The sequence below is a fragment of the Ambystoma mexicanum genome, chromosome 11 (genome assembly GCF_040938575.1).
Source record: "Ambystoma mexicanum isolate Mex_15411 chromosome 11, UKY_AmexF1_1, whole genome shotgun sequence".
NCBI classification, from domain to species: domain Eukaryota; kingdom Metazoa; phylum Chordata; class Amphibia; order Caudata; family Ambystomatidae; genus Ambystoma; species Ambystoma mexicanum.
Window position 1 is genome coordinate 1289919657 of NC_090934.1, and position 19775 is coordinate 1289939431.

At 46.2% G+C, this 19775-nt stretch overlaps 1 protein-coding gene across 1 annotated transcript in view; it reads left to right on the forward strand.

Moving 5' to 3' along the window:
* The window catches only part of ATP8B4 (ATPase phospholipid transporting 8B4 (putative)), a 5389235-nt gene that overhangs the window by 5288896 nt on the left and 80564 nt on the right, over positions 1-19775 (forward strand). The window contains exons 25-26 of the mRNA XM_069624764.1: positions 3881-4019; positions 5281-5411. Of these exons, the coding sequence (XP_069480865.1) occupies positions 3881-4019; positions 5281-5411 (270 nt within the window). The remainder of the gene's footprint in view (positions 1-3880; positions 4020-5280; positions 5412-19775) is intronic.

The following is a 19775-nucleotide window of genomic DNA, read 5'->3' on the forward strand; positions in this document are numbered from 1 at the left end:
ATGCCTCCCCCGGACTCCCCAGGAGACATATGATACCAAAGCTGCCTTCCATGCACTTGCAGGCATGCCAAATTGCATAGGTGCCATCGACTGCACCCACGTAGAATTGGTGGTTCCCCATGCCATGGAGGTGCCGTATCGCAACCGCAAGCAATATCACTCCATCAACGTCCAGATGGTGTGTAATGCCAGTAAAGCCATCACACAATGCAATGCCCGATACCCCGGATCAACTCATGACTCCTTGGTCCTGCGCAACTCTACACTACCACGCTACATGGAGCGACATGCTGAACGACGTAACTGGCTGCTTGGTGAGTAACCGGAATGGGCCATGGCAGTCCATTGGGGCTGTGAGTAGGCTGTCAGCATACTCCACCCGGGTGGTAAAGGGTGGGGTAGAGAGATGCATAAGGGTGGGACAGTCAACGCCATTGTACGATGTAATGGGGTGACTGTATCCTGGGACATGTGTGCATGGCCAGTGAACACCTGCTGCAATGTCAGATTAGCCCAATTCTCCACCATGATTGCACGAACACTTACCTTCATTCCACTCTCATGCAGGTGATGCTGGCTACCCATTGAAGCCGTGGCTCATGACCCCGGTCCGCAACCCACAAAACAGGCACCAGGAGGACTACAATAGATCTCATACCCGTACACGGGTGGTGATAGAGCAAACCTTCGGCCTTTTGAAGGCACGATTTCGTTGCCTCAGCCGGTCAGGTGGGGCCCTCATCTACAGCCACGTGAAGGTGGCCAAGATCACCATGGCATGTGCAATGCTGCACAACATGTGCATCCATCGGAACGTGCCACTGCCCCCTGACGTGGGTCTGCTACCACCAGAGGACGAGGAGGAGGAGGAGGAGGAGGAAGGAATGGCAGGACAGCATCACGGGGCCGATGCACAGGAGGGACGTCACGTGCGACAAGCATTGATTGACCAATATTTCTGAGTCACAAGTCAGCTGAGGGGGTGAGGATGACAGGACATTGGGCACTGGGTGTGGGGATACATGTACTACATGCACTGTGAGACTTTAAAAGACACATGCACAATGATCAATGTCCACTCTGTTTTCCAGGATACACCAAACTGTGTATTGTATAATCATGTGAAAATGTGTACAAATAATCCTCCACCCTCACCCCCCTCCCCTCCAACTCCCACGCACACCCTCACCCCCCTCCCCCCCAACTCCCACGCACACCCTCACCCCTCCCCCCCAACTCCCACGCACACCCTCACCCCCCTCACGCTCTCCCCACAACAGCCCCACAATGGTCCCATCAATACTACATAGGCCACATGTGTGTGGCTTCATAGTCAATGGGCACGCCCCGAGCATGAGGAATCATTTTCGCATTGTGCGTTGTGACCTGCGGACCGGGCTGGTCTGCGTGGAGGAGCACTGGGAGGGTGGTTCCTCCTGCTGGGGCTGAGGTCTGGGGGTTGCTGCCTCCAGGGCATCAGCAATCCTGCCGAGCACCTCACAGAGCCGGTTTGTGGATGTAGTGATGACCTCGCCCAGAGCCTGCAGGTCATTGTGATGCACCAACCCTGATTCCCGGTTGTCCCGGAGAAACTCCTCAATCATGGCCGTGAGGTTCTGGGAGTGCACAGCTTCTGCGGCCGATGTGGGGGATGTGGTTGGCAGGCTCGGTATTGGGCCTGCAGGCCTCTCAGGTGTTTCGGCAGGGGAAGTGGGCTGATGTGAGACAGGTGTTACCCCTTCGCCTGTGAGACCTGGGCCATCACTCGACCCGGAGTCGCTGTGTGCAACCTGGCTGTATGATGTGACTCAGGGCTGTAGACGTTGGTCTCCTCCACGTTGACCACGGAATAGGATGTGGGGCTGTCTGGCACACTAAGGAGGCACATGGCAGCATTCTCCCCTGACATGCTGGATTCCTCAGGGTGCAGCGTGGGGCATGTTTCCGGCGGAACTGCAACCATGTCCAGGTGCGCGGGTGGGGGTTGTGTACCCTCCATGGGGGTTGCTGGAGCAGGTGGTGTAGTATGGGCCTTATGTCTGCCAGCAGGTATGCGCTGTACCCTGCCCCTGTCCCGGGAGGTACTTGGCCGGGACCCTTCCTGCTCCACACTTTCATGACCGCTACCTGTGGGGGGCAAGAGAGAGACAGCATGATCAATGATCTGGGGGTCATCATGACTTCAAGCCTATGGTAACACATTGGGAGAGCAGCGGCTTGGTCATATTTTGGTCGGTGAGTGAACTTGGCTTGGATGGTAAAAGCATACTGTTGGCGGGGTCAATCATGTTGGCGGAGTACTGTGGTGAGTGACATTGACCAGCTTTCTGTGTGGCATGGCCAATATGGGTGTCAGCCTTGCACCTGACATCATCCTGGGTCCCACTTGTTACGACATGGTTGCAGGGGGGCGGGGGGGCTACGAAGCAAACATGATGTGACTCTTTGGCCGGCCCTTTGCGGTGAATTACATTAGGGATGCATGTACTGTTTGGACTCATGACACTCACCTGCATCAGCGGATGAGGGATCACCGCAATCCATTTCGCCCATACCTTCGATGGCTTCTGTGCCCATCATCTCCGCACATGTTTCCTCCCAGGGCATCATTTTAATGGGTGAGCATGGGCCTCCTCCTGTCTCCAGGGCCTGCTGACGGTTTGCTGACATGATGGCCCGCACCCTGAGACGGAGGTCATCCCAGCGTTTGCGGCAATGCGTTGTGCTGCGGGGGGTGTTCCCAACGGCGCTCACCCTCTGTGCGACCAACTCCCATATCTCCTTCTTTTTGAGGATGGTGGGCCTACGCATGTCGCTGCAGAATACGATATCTGCATGTTCATGCAGAGTGTCGACCAGGACCTGTAACTCATCCTGGGTGAATTTTTCTTTTCGGATGCGCGCAGCGCCCTTTTTCAGAACTTTAGGCATGATGATCTTCTCTGTTGTATATTTGGTCGATCTGAGTCCTGTATGGATTCCTGTATGTCCTGTATGGAGAGGATTGCAATGGATTGTGATTTTAAATATGGCCGCCGTGATGCTTCCCGTTCCTGTGCGATGACGTTATTTCCGTTTCCGGTATTTAACGGTGGCCGTAATTTACGGTTAGCGTAAATTACGGTCTCCGCTAATTACGGATTCCATCGAAGGCGATGGTGTTAATTACGTCTAGGTTTATGGCGGTAAGGGGTTAGACGGGACCTTTTGCGATATGCCGCAAGGGAGTTTACCGCCATGGCGGAATACTCGTGCACGCGAAGTCGGAATATGGTGGAAATAGGGCCTTCAGACCACATCGTACATGGTATTTACGCAATGGCGGTAAATACTGTTACCTACCGCCGGACTCGGAATGAGGCCCAGAGAGCTTTGCAAAGACTTTAAAGGCCTCTACTGATTTTGTTGAAATTCATTCAAGGAAGTTCTTCACGATAACTACCACGTTGCAAGCGTTAAGGGGAACATCTCCTTAACTATGTGTTGCATGATGTTAACCGTCGCCAAAAGCCATGATGTTCTGTCCCCTCCTATCAGTTTTTGCCAGCATATGTCTTTGTCCCTAAGAGAAAAGCTCGATAAGGTGCCAAGCAGATATTTAAGACGGATACTTTGAGTCGCTGGACATACCAGGAGCACCTGATATTATTATTTTCAAGTAATAAACGAATATATGTCTGGGTTGTGCACAGTGTTTCAAAACATAGACCACACATGCCGAAGCAGTATAATGTTCCTTGCATGATACAATGTTGATATTTATGTTAAAGTTGTTTGTAAATGTTATCGAGGATTTTGTAGTATGGTAAAGGTGTAGCTGACAACATATGCTAAGATTTCTTTTTGATAAGATGTTTCACTTTCTCTTGGTTTTTCACAGATTGGCATGGACACAAGTTATTGGACAGCAATTAATAATTTTTTCATCTGGGGTAGCATTGCTGTCTATTTCTGTATTTTGTTTGCAATGCACAGTGATGGCATTTTTGATTTATTTCCTCACCAGTTTCCATCTGTGGGTAAGTCTTTTATTCATACATGTTATGTGGAATTACAATTTAGATAGACCTGTGTGCGTTTGTAAACTTACTACCTATACAAATGTACAAAGGTTGAAAGCTACAAAAGTTGGGAATGTCAACGTTATGGTCAAAACATACAGACCAAATTGACTATTTACTTACTACAAACACCATCACATTACAAATGTAATATGTATCCGTAACTCATATGACGGCAATACATCACAAGTGTCACTTTTACTATAACATTGTGTACAATGCCAGTATTTAAAGCACTAGTGGTGTAGTGTGAGTTTTTTTTATTGAATTATTTCACACATATGAACAAATTCCATCTGACTACAAATTAAACCTTAAATCACTTGATAGAAACATTTTTGAACAATCTCTTTTATCAACTAATTACGTATATTAGTTCCCTAATAGTTAATGTGAATGTTGTGCACTTTGACTTAAAGATGAGTTGATTTAGGATTGCTGTCTCAATAACTTTATAGATGATAATACTGGGTTTTTATTTCTATTTATGTTTTAAAGAAATCGCTAGCAACAATCCGGGATCTAATTAGACATTTCAATCTCTGAAATCGATTTTGAACATTCTAAAATTCCCCACCCCTTAGTCAATCCGAATTCTTACAGAAGTAAATGAAATGAAATCAGAGTTTCCTTGAAAGCTAATTCTGTAAGTTAAGAGCATGATGCAGGTATCTACGCACAAATGCTGGCAGTACTAACTCAGATATTGATCTGTTTGAGGATGATAAATTGAGCACCATTGAATTTCTGGTATGAGGCACTATAACGTGATATTATGATTATTTCTGCACTCAGCCACCCACAATCAGTCCCTCAGTGCAGCACCCATATCATATCCCCCTACTCAGTTTACATTTCAGCATGAAATTCATGGGATTGATTGTTTACTGCAAAACTCTTGAGAATCTCAAATCGTCAGGATAGAAACCATAAATACATATTCTGTCCTAGGCATATAACCTCCGAGGATTCTAAATTAAAACTAAGATTTCTGCACTGGCATACTGATCACATCAAAACCTAAGCTTCTTTCAGGAGCTTAGTGGTATAAATATGGATTCATCCTCTCCTATACTTTATAAGGGTCTGTAGAATAGTTTTCTGTGCAATGTTAGTTAGATGTTTTGCATATCTTCTAAACCATATACATTGCTTTGTATTGACCTTGTTACTTGTAAATGTAGATTAATTAGAGATGTGTATGTGTTTTTATCAACAGGAAACGGACGACATTCTCTAGGCCAGATGAGTGCTTGGCTCGCCATTGTCCTCACCACAGTGATTTGTGTCATGCCAGTGGTAATAATCAGGTATCTGAAGGTTGATTTAAATCCGTCATTAAGTTACAAGGTAAGTAGAATAATGTACAGTACCTTGATCCATACATCTGCCCGTTTAGATCAACATAAGACATTATTTGTTCTAAAACATCTGCTCACACCTATGCTGGAATAAGTAAGGCCTGGATTATCAAAACGGTTTCCTGTCTGGCCAGAGCCAAACCTGCACATGCAAGTAGTCAAAGGTATTCCATGTGCAAATCCCTTTGATTCTGAAGTTTGCCCCAGAGTACTCCTAAGAGGATTCCTCAGTCACTCACAAAGGGATGTACTTAAGCCAGCGGAATGTGGTTGTCGTTCTGCTGTCTAGGCAGATGGAAAGTCACAAGGCAGACAAGTCTCTACCTGACTTATTGGACACCTCATCACTAATAAATGAATTCAACTCTTCCATGGCTACAGCTCTAGATACTATTGCCCCACTGAAACTGAGAAAGAGTAAGCCTAGAGCCCACCTAAACACCTGGTTTACTCCTCACCTCAAATCTCTAAGACTTGAAAAACGCAAATGCGAATCTGCTTGGCGACTAACCCCAACAGAGACAAATAAAAGTACACTCATCAATGCCTCCAAGATTTACAAAAATGAAATAAAGAAAGCAAAAAGAGAGAATTTCAACAACAGAATACTGCAGGCCAAATCTGGAACTAAAGAACTATTCCTTATACTAAAGGAACTAGAAAACCCTATTCCTGTCCAGGATAACTGTGACAAAAATAAAATATGGTGTTCGAACATCCAAAAAGCACTAAATGACAAAATTGCCACACTCCAAACAAAAATTGAGATAAAGAAACAGAATATTCCACCCTCAACTAACCTAAGAGGCAAACCACCAATCAGCACTAAACTAGACCTTAAATTTAACTTCTCGAAAGTAACTATACTTGAAACCGAAAAGATAATACTTTCACTCAAGCCATCCAATTGCCGTGGCGACCTATGCCCAGCCCAACTAATAAAAGACGCGGCCAGAGACCTCTCCCCATTCATTTCTAAGCTCATCAATGCCTCCTTTGCATCAGGCACTATACCAGATAACCTCAAGCAATCTTGGGTCCTCCCCCTCCTAAAAAAACAATCATTGGACCCATCCATCCCGACTAACTACAGGCCTATCACAACGGTACCCTTCCTGTTAAAAATCCTAGACAGGGTAGCCTACCTGCAGATCCAAAAACATCTCGAGTTGCACCACCTTTTAGGCACAAGACAATCAGGCTTCAGACCTCAGCACGGAACTGAAACCGCGCTCATCGATCTTAAAACTCAGGTCGACGAGCTGAGAGACTCCGGAAAGATGGCCCTACTCCTCTTACTGGACCTCTCTGCAGCCTTCGACCTGGTGGATCATGATGTGCTCTGCACCCACCTAGAAACAGCTGCCCATTTCTCCACACATGCCATCGCATGGATCAAATCATTCCTAACCGGTAGAACTATGAGAGTCTTCTCTATTTCTGCTGCTGCTGACCCTGTATCCATCACATGCGGAGTCCCACAAGGTTCTTGTGTCTCCCCCACTATGTACAACATCTTCACGAAGCCCTTGTTCGATGATCTAGATAATCTGGGTGTCACCTACACTAACTATGCGGATGACACTCAGATTCTCATACCACTTTCAGGGGAGTATGAACAAGATTTGGCCTTGGTGAACAAGATTTATCTCATCATTCAGGCATGGATGGCCACCCACGGGCTATGCCTGAATGATGACAAAACGGAACTCATCATACTGGGGAACACACAAAACATCAATAGATTAAAAGAAGAATACTCCTCCTTCGTCATAGACGGTAACACTATCAAGGTGGCAAAAGAGGTAAAAACATTAGGGTTTTACCTTGACTCCCACCTCACCCTAACCAAACAGGTGAGCGCAATGGCATCCAGCACCGCATATACCTGCAAGCTGATTAGAGCCGCAAAACCATACCTATCCACTGCCAACTGCCTAACCCTTGCTCGAGCACTAGTGCTGTCGAAATTGGACTATTGCAACGCACTATATATAGGGGCCAATAAACATACGTTGCAAAAAATTCAAACACTACAGAACAATGCTCTCAGAGCTGCCTTAGGAATTCCAAGAAGGGAGCATATTTCAGAGGCCAGAAGACAATCCAACTGGCTCTCCACAGCGGACAAAATCAAACTCAAGACAGCTTCTCTAACTTTCAAAAGCATCAACCATCTAGCACCCAAATACCTAGCTGCTAGATTCAACAGAAAAATCTCCACTAGACCCACCAGAGAAGCATACTCCAACCAGTTAGTGATACCCCCATTTAAATTAAGTACGGCCGGAGGAAACAGCTTCCCGGTCAAAGCTGCCCAGCTTTGGAACTCCCTCCCGCCCGGCTTGAGATCTACCCAATCCTACGCTCTCTTCAGATCTAACTGTATCAATTGGATCAAAGAAAATGACCGATAGTCCTGCCCTACACCAACATAACCACTGTTCTACAGACGTACTATGTACATAATTATATACTCTCTATCTTCCTACTGCATATTTCCTGTATATTTTATGCTATATGTATATATTATGCACAATGTATATTCTCCTTACTGTCCTAAATTATTTTATTTCTACGATGTATAACCACTACTTGTAAACATGCGCAACCTGTAAAGTTTAAAGTATTCTTGAACAACGCGCCCGGTTACCCTCGGGTCTGGCGCGCGCTATAAATAATAAACAAACAAACAAACAAACAAACAAGGTCCTTTCCAGAACCCTGCTTCTCTGCAGTGCCCCAAACAAAACTACTCATACACAGCATGAGCATTTCACTTTAGTATTACATTGCTATCAGTGACACAGTCTCTTATCATCGCTTAGCGGATGATGCTGCAGAGACCATGGAAGGCGCATGTTATCATCTGCTCGGACTGATTGATGCTGGGCCTGAAGGTGGAATGGGGAGGGTCCCCAGCCCATCTCTACCCTGTGGTGCTCATCCTGTTACTCTAACCCTCCCCATAAAACCCACAACAATGCTAAAGCCTCTACATGCCCAAATCCTTGTTCATTGGCAAAGTCTGCAGGAGCTACAGTGTCCCTATTCCCAACAAATGCAGGAGGCACAATGAATTTGGTTTTTTACATCATTTGCCAAGTTATGATGATCATCAGCCTTGTACATAATAGAGTTGACTCATAAAAGGAGGGTCTGCAAGAGGGTACGACGTCCTTTCATTGCAGGATGTTTTTTTCGCTGGGTTTTTTACTGTTGACTTTTTAACGAAAAAAAACGAATCAGACTTTTTAGGGGGTTAGAAAAATATATATTTGGGGTGTGGGTGTTCGGGAATATATAAAAAAAAATCGAAGGGGATGGGGTGTGGGCATCCCCAGACCCCCAAAATAAAAAAATAAAAATTCAATGAGTTTTTTCGTAACAAAATGCGCTGTACAAAAACCAGCGAAAAAATATGCCACAATGAAATGACATGGAACCCTGAAAGAGAAGCACCAGCCACAATGGGGTCCCAGCATCTGCAGCATCAAAAATTCAGCAAATGTTAGACTTATGAGGTACTTTCTTCAGATGACTGACAGCCTGTCAGGGAATTCACACTGGCATATAGAGAGGTTACGCTGTCCATTTAAATGTCAGAAGAAGCAAGCAACTACAGCTGCAAATGGAGCACTCTATGAGGCAAGATGTTAGATTCCTCATTCACCACCACTCCCTATGGAGCCGAATTGATAGTTGCAGAACGAATCACAATTGTTGAGGACTTGAGTTCAAATTGGAGTAACCAGTCCTGGCACATCATAGCTGAACATAATTTGGCATTTGGAAACCTAAAATGCAGGTCTGCATAAGCATAAAAAGCAGTAATAGTTCCACCCAGGAATGGTGGGTGCTATAAGCACGGTGTTAACGGTGTGAGGCATGAAAATGTGAATAAGGGTTATGAGCAAAGGGCCAAGGGCCAAGAGAGCAGTTATTCCTGCATTTCTTTGTTGGCATACCAACCAGCAAACAGCTTCTTTAGCTTGGCGCTCATCCCAGGGCCTATTATTTTAATCACTGTGTTGGGAAACTGGGAAATACTACGGTATTCGACTGTAGCCCACGACAAGCGGTATACGTACAGCAAGAACTCCAAGCATTACATTGAAAAAACCCAGTGGAGAGGGACGAATGGGGGTGCATGGCACCCTGTAGTTAGGAGCTTGCTGATTTGAGCACTTTATTGCACACAGCAAATGAGGATGGGTGCCCCAATAATCCCAGCCACCTAGCTTTTGCATCCTGAGCAGACAAGAAATACCCCCGATCTAGATGCAATCCCACACCCTGTAAGAGACCCTATTATGTCATCTTTAGAACCGTATGTATAAGGTTACCAAATAGCTCCATTTCAGTGGATGCACAATGCTTCATTGTTGGACTTTCATTTCGTCATCGAATTAATTCTGTCTGTTGAATTTGGTGACTTAACTTGAATAAATATTGAATGCAGTCGGAGAACATGACCTACACCACATAACGTAAGACTCCCCAATTGCAGGCCCTCTCTGCTACACAGGACGTGGACATCCGTGTTCTCGCAGAATCCACTATAATTGGTAGTGCTGCAGTTTGGCACATTGCTTTAGCCACTGTTAAGCAGTTACACTGCCCATCACTGTTGTATTACACAAATGAAATAAAATAACAGTAGCATGTTGACAGAAATCTTTAAACCTAGTTCCCGCGTCGACCCGCCTTTTCAAAGTTGATTGTCCAAACCTCTAAATTAGCAGAACTCGGGTTACAATAATAACACAAATGTATATAAAACCTAAAAGCACAGTATGCCAAAAGGAGCCAGGTATCATCATAATGGAATGCAGGACTCTAGATAAGGTGAAATGTTGTGTATGGTGATGTCTCCAACTTTGGGCAGTGCGATTTATGTCTATAGCTTAAATGTGCACAGAGTGGGGTGTCACAGAAGGCACAAGCCTCACAGACAGTTCAAGGTTTTTTATTACGAATTCAGTGGGCCTTATGGCCATTACTCTTATTCAGAAAAGCACTTCCTCACTAACCCAGGTGTCCCTAAACCACAGGTTAGTAGATATCAAGTGTTGACCCCTACTGTCTAAGTTCTACCTTATGCTCGAGGTGAAGACCTTAAGGTAGGATTCTTTTCTGTCTAACCTCATCAGGCACTTCCTAGACTGTTCCTAAACTATCCAGTAGTTAGTGATCTAAAGAGGTATTGGAAGCGTGCCTTACAGACACGCTGCCTGACTATGGCCCTCATTACAACCCCGGCGCTAAACCATGGCGCTATTAGCACCATGGTTGGTGCCGGTGTTGTAACGAGTCCGCCATGGTGGAATGGGGAAATACCGCCCCATTCCAAGGTTGGCGGGGCGGTATTTCCCCATTTCACCATGGCCCTTCCCCATTCCCATAGGGCTCAATGGGACTGGGGAAGGCGCTAAGTACGGTACCGCAAATTGCGGTACCGTAATTAGCACCGAGGTCCCTTTGCGGCACCGTACTTTAACGGCTGGTAAAACCAGCCGTTAAGGTCGGGTCCTGCAAAGGGACCTCGTAATCAGGCGTTAAGGGTTTAACGGCACCGACACCTTTAACGGCGCCGTTAAACCCTTAACGCCAGGGTCGTAATGACCCCTTATGTCTCCTTTCTACCACACCTACGTTCTCCCCTCCCTCTTTCTTTTACTTGATGTTATTCACCCACTACTCTCCTCCTCCACTCAACCCACCTCTACTTGTCTACTCCCTTCACCGTCCACCTCTGTCCCTCCATTGTATCCTACTCCCTCTAAGCCTTCCCTCAACCCTTTTGTGTTTCTAGGCTCTATATGACACTAATACTCCCTCCTGCACAAATCTACTACCACTCCACCCCACCTCTTAAACACTCTGCTTCACTCACACCTACGGTTATCCTACAATTTCTATGCTGTCAATTCACAGATACTCATATCTTTCTCCTCTCTTACTGATGCAATTCATGAACACATTTCTTCTTGCCTCCTTTTTGTACAATCATGGAATCCTTCTACAACAGAATTTCATGTGTTTCGTCCTCCTCGATCTCTTCCTTTCCCCCTCCCCTTTTATTTGGTTCCCTCCTTCCCTTATCTCTATGTCCCAATCTGCTCGAAATCTCAGTGTTCCTTTTGATGTTTTGGCCTCTCACATTACTAACACTGTTCTTGTCGCCTTCAGCTTTTTAACATTTGGAAAATATGCCCCTTGCTTTCATTTCAAGCCACTAAACTCCTCATGTCTACCCCCGGTACTTTCATGACTGCACTATTGCTCTTCTCATCGGTCTACCTGCTTAACATCTTGCTCCCATCCACTCTTTTTTCGATTGTTCCATTCGTATGCTCTTTCTTCTTCCACCACGTGCTTCTATTGCCAGTGCCCTCCTGTCTACTTCCTGGCTACACTTTGAACCCTGTCTTATTATTTCGTGTGCATTGTTTTTAAAAGTACACACGTTCTGGCACCTTTTTTTATCTCTCTTCCCTGGTTTGTTTTTATGTCGCCACACACTCTCCCTTTCCAGTCTCTTATTCTTCTCACTAATCCTTAACATCTTGTGTGCCATCTCGTTTCCATGCCTTCCCTCTGCTAGCTCCTAAAATATGAAATTCTCTACCTCTAGCTGTTCATTCTTCCTCTTCTCGATCCCAATGTTGTTTTTCTCCTAAAGCTCACCTGTTTTCCTGATACTTTCTTTGTCTGATTTATACTAGTTGACTTTTCTTGTACTATTGTTTTTCTTGTTCAGCGCTTTGGGCGAAAGCGTTGTATAAATAAAAAATACAAACACCTCACATTCACTCCCTACACTTTCTCTGCTAGCCAAACTTGTTACCCTCTCATGCACACTGGGAACACAGTATCAACTTGCACTCACTAACAAACACCTCACATGCTCCAAAAGTCGGCTCCACACTACACTTCACCTTAGTTCTCATGCTGGTCTCTCAGTCTGCTACCTCCTCCTCTTCTGACCTCACCCACACAATCCACAACTTCCTGCTGAGGAAAGCATAAAGAGCGAGTTAAGCCCTGCTCCCTTTCTCTGTGCAGTGCTGCTGCGTTGCCCTGATGGCGGCCTGCGTTATAAAATGTCTAGGTTCATGTTGGTGGGCCTTTGCATAGCCTTCTCATATGTAGGCAGTGTCTTCTTTTTATGCCCCTGGTGGTCTAGGGGTTTGTCTGTGGGCTGGCTGGGGCACAAGCAGGTGCAGGGAAGGGGTGCACGGCCCACTCGTCCCCTTAGCTCTGAGTCATTACCACTGCACCTCTCTCTCCAGCTGCCAATTTGGTTACTCTGGTATTGCAGTGCAGCTGGCATGGGGCACTTATGGGCTACTGTGTCTCAGGCGGCTCTCTCCTTCTGATAGTTGATTTGAGATGGATCTGGCACAGAGAGAGAAAACCTGTCGGGCATGATGCGAGACAAATTTATTCTGCTCATGTACCAGCTGGCACTTGGGAGGGTGGGGCAGGAACTGGGCCCCTCTTAAATACCTCTGCCCCACTTTGGGGTAGGACTGGTACTAGATACCTCCCTAGTACGCCTCCCACCCCAGGCTGAGGCGGGTTCCCACTACATCCTGACAAGATCAGTTTTCTAACATTGTAGTTGGTTATCTTTTAGGTTTATTCACGAGAGGAGGAAAGGAAGTAAATATGTAATCGGTTGCCTTCCGAGATGTAAGATATCATATTGTGGCAAAGTACATATTATATTACAAGAACTGCATATAACAAAGAGACAGACACGCATGCACATGCAGAGGGACATATACATGCACGTAGTCAGGTATACACACTGTTGGCTGAAAGAACTCTATTTAACTCTTCATCCTGGGACATGTGAAAAAGTCACCATTCTAGTAGGACAATGGATGGGAGAAAACGTCCTGATTCGGATGAAATATTCTCAAAGGTTAGTTTGCTGATGGTCCTCTGCCATTCTGCTCTCCCTCCGTCCGAACCGGTTGAGATATGCCTGAACCGTCAGGCAGGCCCAGAACCATTTCTAAAAAGATGTGTTGGCACTTTAAAGCTTTAGGAAATGACTCCGCCCACTGTGTCCGTTTATACATAGACCCTAACCCACTATAAAATGAGCAACTAATCATCACCCTCTCTTCATATTATTATTATAATTTTTTTTTATCTCATCGCCAGGTCAGTAAGCATTTCACTGTTGCGTTTCCCTATGTTTTTCATCTGAGGTGATTTGTCACTACCTTTGGAACTCTTGTAGGAGATATTATTTTCAAACCATTTTTTCCATTCTGTATTTTATCCAAAAAACAAAGTACTCATCACTGCATCCGTCCTCACATGCCGTACAAGACCAGCTTTTAAGAAGCAGTAGCCATATTGCGGTTGTTGAACCACACCAAGCTTTTGAAGCAGGCTTTCGTAAACTTTCAAAAGTGAGTTCCTGTGCTTGCAGGTTGGCACCGAAGTTTCTGGGGTTGAGCTTGTGTAAACAATGATACCAGAACTGGAAGCAACCATCATATTTTGAATCGCAAGTTGTCAGAATTAGGTAAGGGTAATTCACAATTTCGACCTTGCAGACCTGGAGCTCACTTGTATATGGGAATCTTTCTCTATGCCTCAGTGCTACCCTTCATGCCAAATTGTGGCTAACTTTCTTGCTCCTCTGCCACAGGTGCATTGCTGTTCAAACATTGGGGGTCATTATGAGTTGGGCGGTAAGGGGTTAACGGCGCCGGTAAAGGTGCCGGAGCCGTCAACCCCTTACTACCCTATTACAAGGTCTCCTCGCGGGACCCGCTAAGGACGCCTGGAAAAACCAGGCGTCCTTAGCGGGTCCCGCCAGAAGACCAGCGAGGAGGTTGTTCAGTAGGACAGAAATGTTTTTTGCATCAGTAGTTCCAGCTGTCCAGACAAATACAAACACGATCAGATTGCAGATCACAAGATGGGAGCTGATGCAGACATAAACTCTACAGTGAACGGCCTCAACACCATAAAAGAAGAGCTCCAAGCACTAAGGTTGATACCACTCCAGAACAGATATGGCAAAAATGAATAGCGGCTCCCACACAGCTTTAATTCTAGGCTCCCTGAGGACTGCAAGGATGGATGGGTTTCCTCTTTCTAGTTGTGGATAAACTTGGGCCAGGTGTGCTTTGTAGACATGGAAATATAAATTAGGATGTCAGGCTCGAGACCTGTTTGACCTTCTAATAAATTGGACAAATTGGCTTTGGAAAGTGTCAGGTTGGGGATCAGTGGGCAGCATGGAAGAAATGCGATAAAAACAGTCGCACGTTCACGATGAAAGTGTGCGGAAGGAAAAATAAACAGATCGTGCACCCTCACTCTAGATATGTAGGAGGTCCTTGCTCTAACTCTGCTGCCGTGAACGAGTAACCATTGAGTGTCCTCTGCCCAACAGTGCTGCTTCCGGATTGCTGTTTTGCTCTTCTTGGTGAGGACTGTTGGCCTTGTCAATGTCAGTGCCAGGTGAGGCCACTGCTTTGTATGGCATGATATCACTGAGGTGATTCCAAACGTTCTTCCCGACTAATTTGGCAGCTCTCTCAGTTACTGCTCCAACGGTCTGTGGGCCTCTGAACCTTGGCACATTCCACCGTTAGGAGACATTTCTCAGGAGAACCTGGTCCCCTGGGTATACCTGTAGCTGCTTAAGTAAGACCTCTTGGCTTTCAATGGTGTCGTCTCCTTCAGGACTATACTGGTGTCTTTGCAGCTGGTGAGAAATAAAAGAGGTACTAGCAATCAAGGAAATCGTATACTCATACGTTTCCTGACCCAATACATTAGCTACATTCTCAGCATCCTTCACTGCTCTAGTGGGAGGAGCCAGGGGGAGCTGCATGTGCCTTTCTGTCACCACCTCGTGTGGGGTTAAATGGTGATCGGACCAGGCCTTATTGTGCAGTGTGAACAAGGGTAGAGGAAGGCAATGGAGCCAATTTATTTTCAAACTTTTTCTAGTTTTGGCTATAGCTTCTTTAAGCAAGCAGTTGAGGGGTTCACATTGTTAAGCTCACCTGGTATCCATGGGGGCGCCACACAATACTGGATGGAGATCCAAGCGCTCTCCCGGACCCCTCTCTGCTTGGTTATGTGCCAGACATTGAGTAGCGCCTATATCAGGAGAATGGAGGGTTAAGATACTGGTTCTGTGATGGGTGGTCTCCCACCTCCCTCTGGTCCAAATCCCCTCCCTTGGGGTTATTGCTCACCTTAGGTTTTTGCGCGTTGAGCTCTCCATCCTGCGTCTCTGCGCAGGCATTCCATGGACCTAGTTGCTTCACTAGTCCGTATGCCCTTATGTCAGGTCCAGACCGGCTGTGACTCCGACTCTGCTTGCTGTCTTCCAGGTGAGTTATAATGTCTTTTCCGTCTTTATTCTGTCTCTTTCTTTCCTTCCGTTTTCTCTCTCTTCTCAGCGTCTTGCTCCACTACGTTGTTCCCTAACAATGTCTCCTTTGTTTTCACAGGGATGGTTGCGATCTCGGAGTTGCCGTGCCGATGGCAAAGACCACTGTGAGTTATTGATGTGTGGAGCGCTGCGCTGTTTATTGGTGTTAATTGCTAATCTGTGTTCTCTTCTCTTCTTTGTACAGGTTGCAGTGATGTTCCGGAGTGATGAGCTATCGAAGCGCTGCTTGTCCAGGTAAGTGCTTTGTTCATGCTGACCTTGTTCCTTCTCCCTTGCAGGTTGCGGTGAAACCCGGAGATGGGCGAGGGAAGAGAAGCGCAGGGTGCTGCCAGGACTCGCTGCTTGCCCAGGTAAGAATTGTTATTAATGCTGTCCTTGTTTCTTTACCTTTGCAGGTTGCGGCGAACTCCGGAGATGGGCGAGGTAAGCGAAGCGCAGGATGGATTCAAGGTCGGTTCGGTTACTTCACAGGTAAGTGTTCTTGCTCGCTAATGCTGTTCTTGTTCTTCCAGGTTATTAATGGATTCCGGATCTAGGGCTTCAGGATTGGGTCGCCGGAGAAGCAGATGAGCAGGAGCTGGACACTGAGCGTTACGCTGCAGGAGTGCAGAATAACGCGAAGCATGTTCAGCTGTTTGGGTGTGGTTTAAATAGCCCAGGTAAAGTAGTTCCAGGCCAAGTAGTTCCAGGCCCAGCCACACCCAAAACGCTAGAGCGCATGGCTTGGTTCTAAAGAACTGAGCTGTGTAATAGGCCTCCATGTTGGATTAAGGTCCAAAACTGGTATTACTTTATTCCTGATAAAGAGCCTGGCGCCAGGACTGACTCCATGTATGTTTCTGATGGAGTTTTAAGGCCTTTGGGGACAGTTGTGTTGGATTCCTTATAAGGTTTTAACATGCTGGAACATCTCTCCCCTCAGTGCAACGTCACGAATGACGAGATAGAACACTATCTATCCCAAATACCAACGACACTCATAGCTGATGCAACCAGGGAATCACTAGAGGAACCAATCACGGAGGCAGAGATAGTGGAGGCGATCAAAGCACTACTCAACGGGAAAGCCCCCGGCACAGACGGACTAGGGGCACAATTCTATAAGGAATTCAGTCACCTGTTAGCCCCCTGACTTTATGCTGTGTGGATGGAAGCCTTAAATAAGGGTGATCTCCCCGAAACCACTAGGGAGGCAATAATTACATTACTGCTTAAACCAGGGAAACCCCCCGAGGATTGCGGTTCGTATAGGCCGCTGTCATTAATAAATACAGACGCCAAGATTTTAGTCAAGATATTTGCAACAAGACTAACGCCATTGATGCCCTATATGGTACATGAAGACCAAGCAGGGTTTATTATGGGCAGGTCCACAGCAACGAATATAAGACGATGCCACAAAATCATGGCCGCAATACCCCCGAAACTCAAGGGATAGCGGTTTCTCTCGATATGCGAAAAGCATTCGACACTGTCTCCTGGCCTTTCCTATTTGGGGTACTACGAAACTATGGGTTTGGCCCGAAATTTATAAAATGGATTCAAATATTATATACATGTCCCCATGCCAAGATTAGAATCAAGGGTACCTTAACAGACATACTAGAGCTACAAGGAGGCACCAGACAGGGCTGTCCATTGTCACTGTTACTGTTCGCCTTAGTAATAGAACCCCTGGCTGATATTCTTAGGTCACGCTACAGCTCGTATGGAATATGGCTTCAGGGCAAACTACATATCATAACATTATACGCTGATGATATTTTACTATATCTAAACAATCCGGATCGTTCATTGGGCAGGGTCCTGGCAGAAGTCAAAAGGTTTGGTGAATACTCTGGCTTACGCCTTAACCCAAACAAATCAGGGATATTCCCGCTCACGGACAATACAACACAACCCCTAAATTTACATGGTCTCATTTGGAGCCCGGTGCATATTCTTTATCTAGGGGCAAACATCGCTAGAACAGCCCAACTATCTTGTGCCCTAAACTATAGTGTACTGGCCGACACCCTGTACACTAAAATGTAGCGATGGAGCGCCTTACCCATATCAATGATGGGAAGAATAGCACTGATTAAAATGATAATATTACCAAAACTGTTCTATCTATTCAGGACAGTACCTGTCTGGCCTGGTCGTGCCCTGTTTGCCAAAATGAACAGTGCCTGCATCGCGTTCGTTTCGGGAGGACATCCTAGACGAAGCTGGAAGATTTTAACAGATACATATCCGAGGGGTGGGTTGATGGCACCAGACCTGGAACTATACTACCTGGCAGCACAGGCGCACTATGCTGCAAGATGGGCTACACATTTTCTTAACCCTGGAACCCCATCTCCCGCCCTGGAACAACAAGAGGCGACCATAGCATTACACAAGATAACTAGACCAACCCCCAAGCACTATAACACCATCGATCCCGCAAAGGTAACAACCACGGCATGGGCCAAAATAGCTGACATATTTGGCACTGACAGGCTATACCACCCAAATATGCCGCTCTGGGGTGACCCACACACACCTTTCTCTATAGACAGTGAGGTGGCAATGCATTGGACCGCTTGGGGCATCACTCAATGGGGACAGTTGTTTCCGGAAAAGCGCTTTGTACAGTGGGAAGATATCAAGGATATAGTGGGTAATACAAATGCACAAAAACAACAATACATTCGGGTAAAAACCGCCACACAAAATGTATACCCAACTTACCCAAATGAACCTGAGATAAACATGGGGCTAGGATATATATTTACCGAGGGGACACAAATAATTACAGCCTCTGCTCTGTATGAAGTTAAAACCATATGGCCAGGAGCAAATGGGAGCAGGATCTGGGGCAACAGATAGAGGATCAAGAATGGTCCCAGATTTGTGCACTGACCAAACAAATATCATGCAACTCCAGATTCAAACTGATTCACTACAAAATAGTTTATAGGACACACTATACTCCATTAAAGCTCAAACGAATACACCCAGCCACACCGGGAACCTGCCCGAGATGTAATGCTGAAGACGCTAACATATTTCATATGCTCTGGGCATATATAAAGCTGAGAGGCTACTGGGCAGAGGTTTGTGAACCCCTAGATGGGATGGCAGATCAACCGGTGGAATGGTCACCGCAGATATGTATGCTGGGAGCGGTGGGGAAAATGAACTCAACATGGCGAGAATTCCTGAACCTAAATCTATTAATAGCCAAAAGAGCAATATTAATGAAGTGGAAAAATCCACACCCGAAACCGAAGGCAGACTGGGACAGAGACATGGTATGGACTAACGACACTGAAGAATTGAATATAGACTCGGTTCTGGCCTCCTCTAAACCCAGATATATATGGGCAAGGTACAAACAATACTTGGCAGACTTGGCAGAAAATGAAAACTTACCCGGTAAGGGGTTAACGACACCGGTAATGGTGCCGGAGACGTCAACCCCTTACCGCTTCATTACGAGTCTGCTCGCAGGAACCCGCTAAGGGTCCCGCGAGCAGATCAGGGTTCTAACAACGGTTGTTAGCACCCTCCACATTCGCATTGAGCCCTATGGGGGCTTGAATGGGAATGGGCAAGGGTTCTTCAAATGAGAAATTACCGGGCCCACCAAGGTCGGAATGGCTCGGTAATTCCTCATTCAAGGAACCCGGACCCGGTACACGGTAAGGGGGTAGCCATGCTGCTGCTAGCGGCATGGCTACCTCCTACCTTGTAATGACCCCCAATGACTTGATACTAACATGAAATGGATTAAATGAGCAGTCACAAACAACATAGCGTTACTTCACGTCATGCATTGCTTACTGCCCACACACTCTCTGAGCATTTTACCGTTCTGAGGACAACAGCGGTCTGCCTAACATAAGTTCATATTGCTCGAGGCAGAACCCATTTGCGGTTTGAACA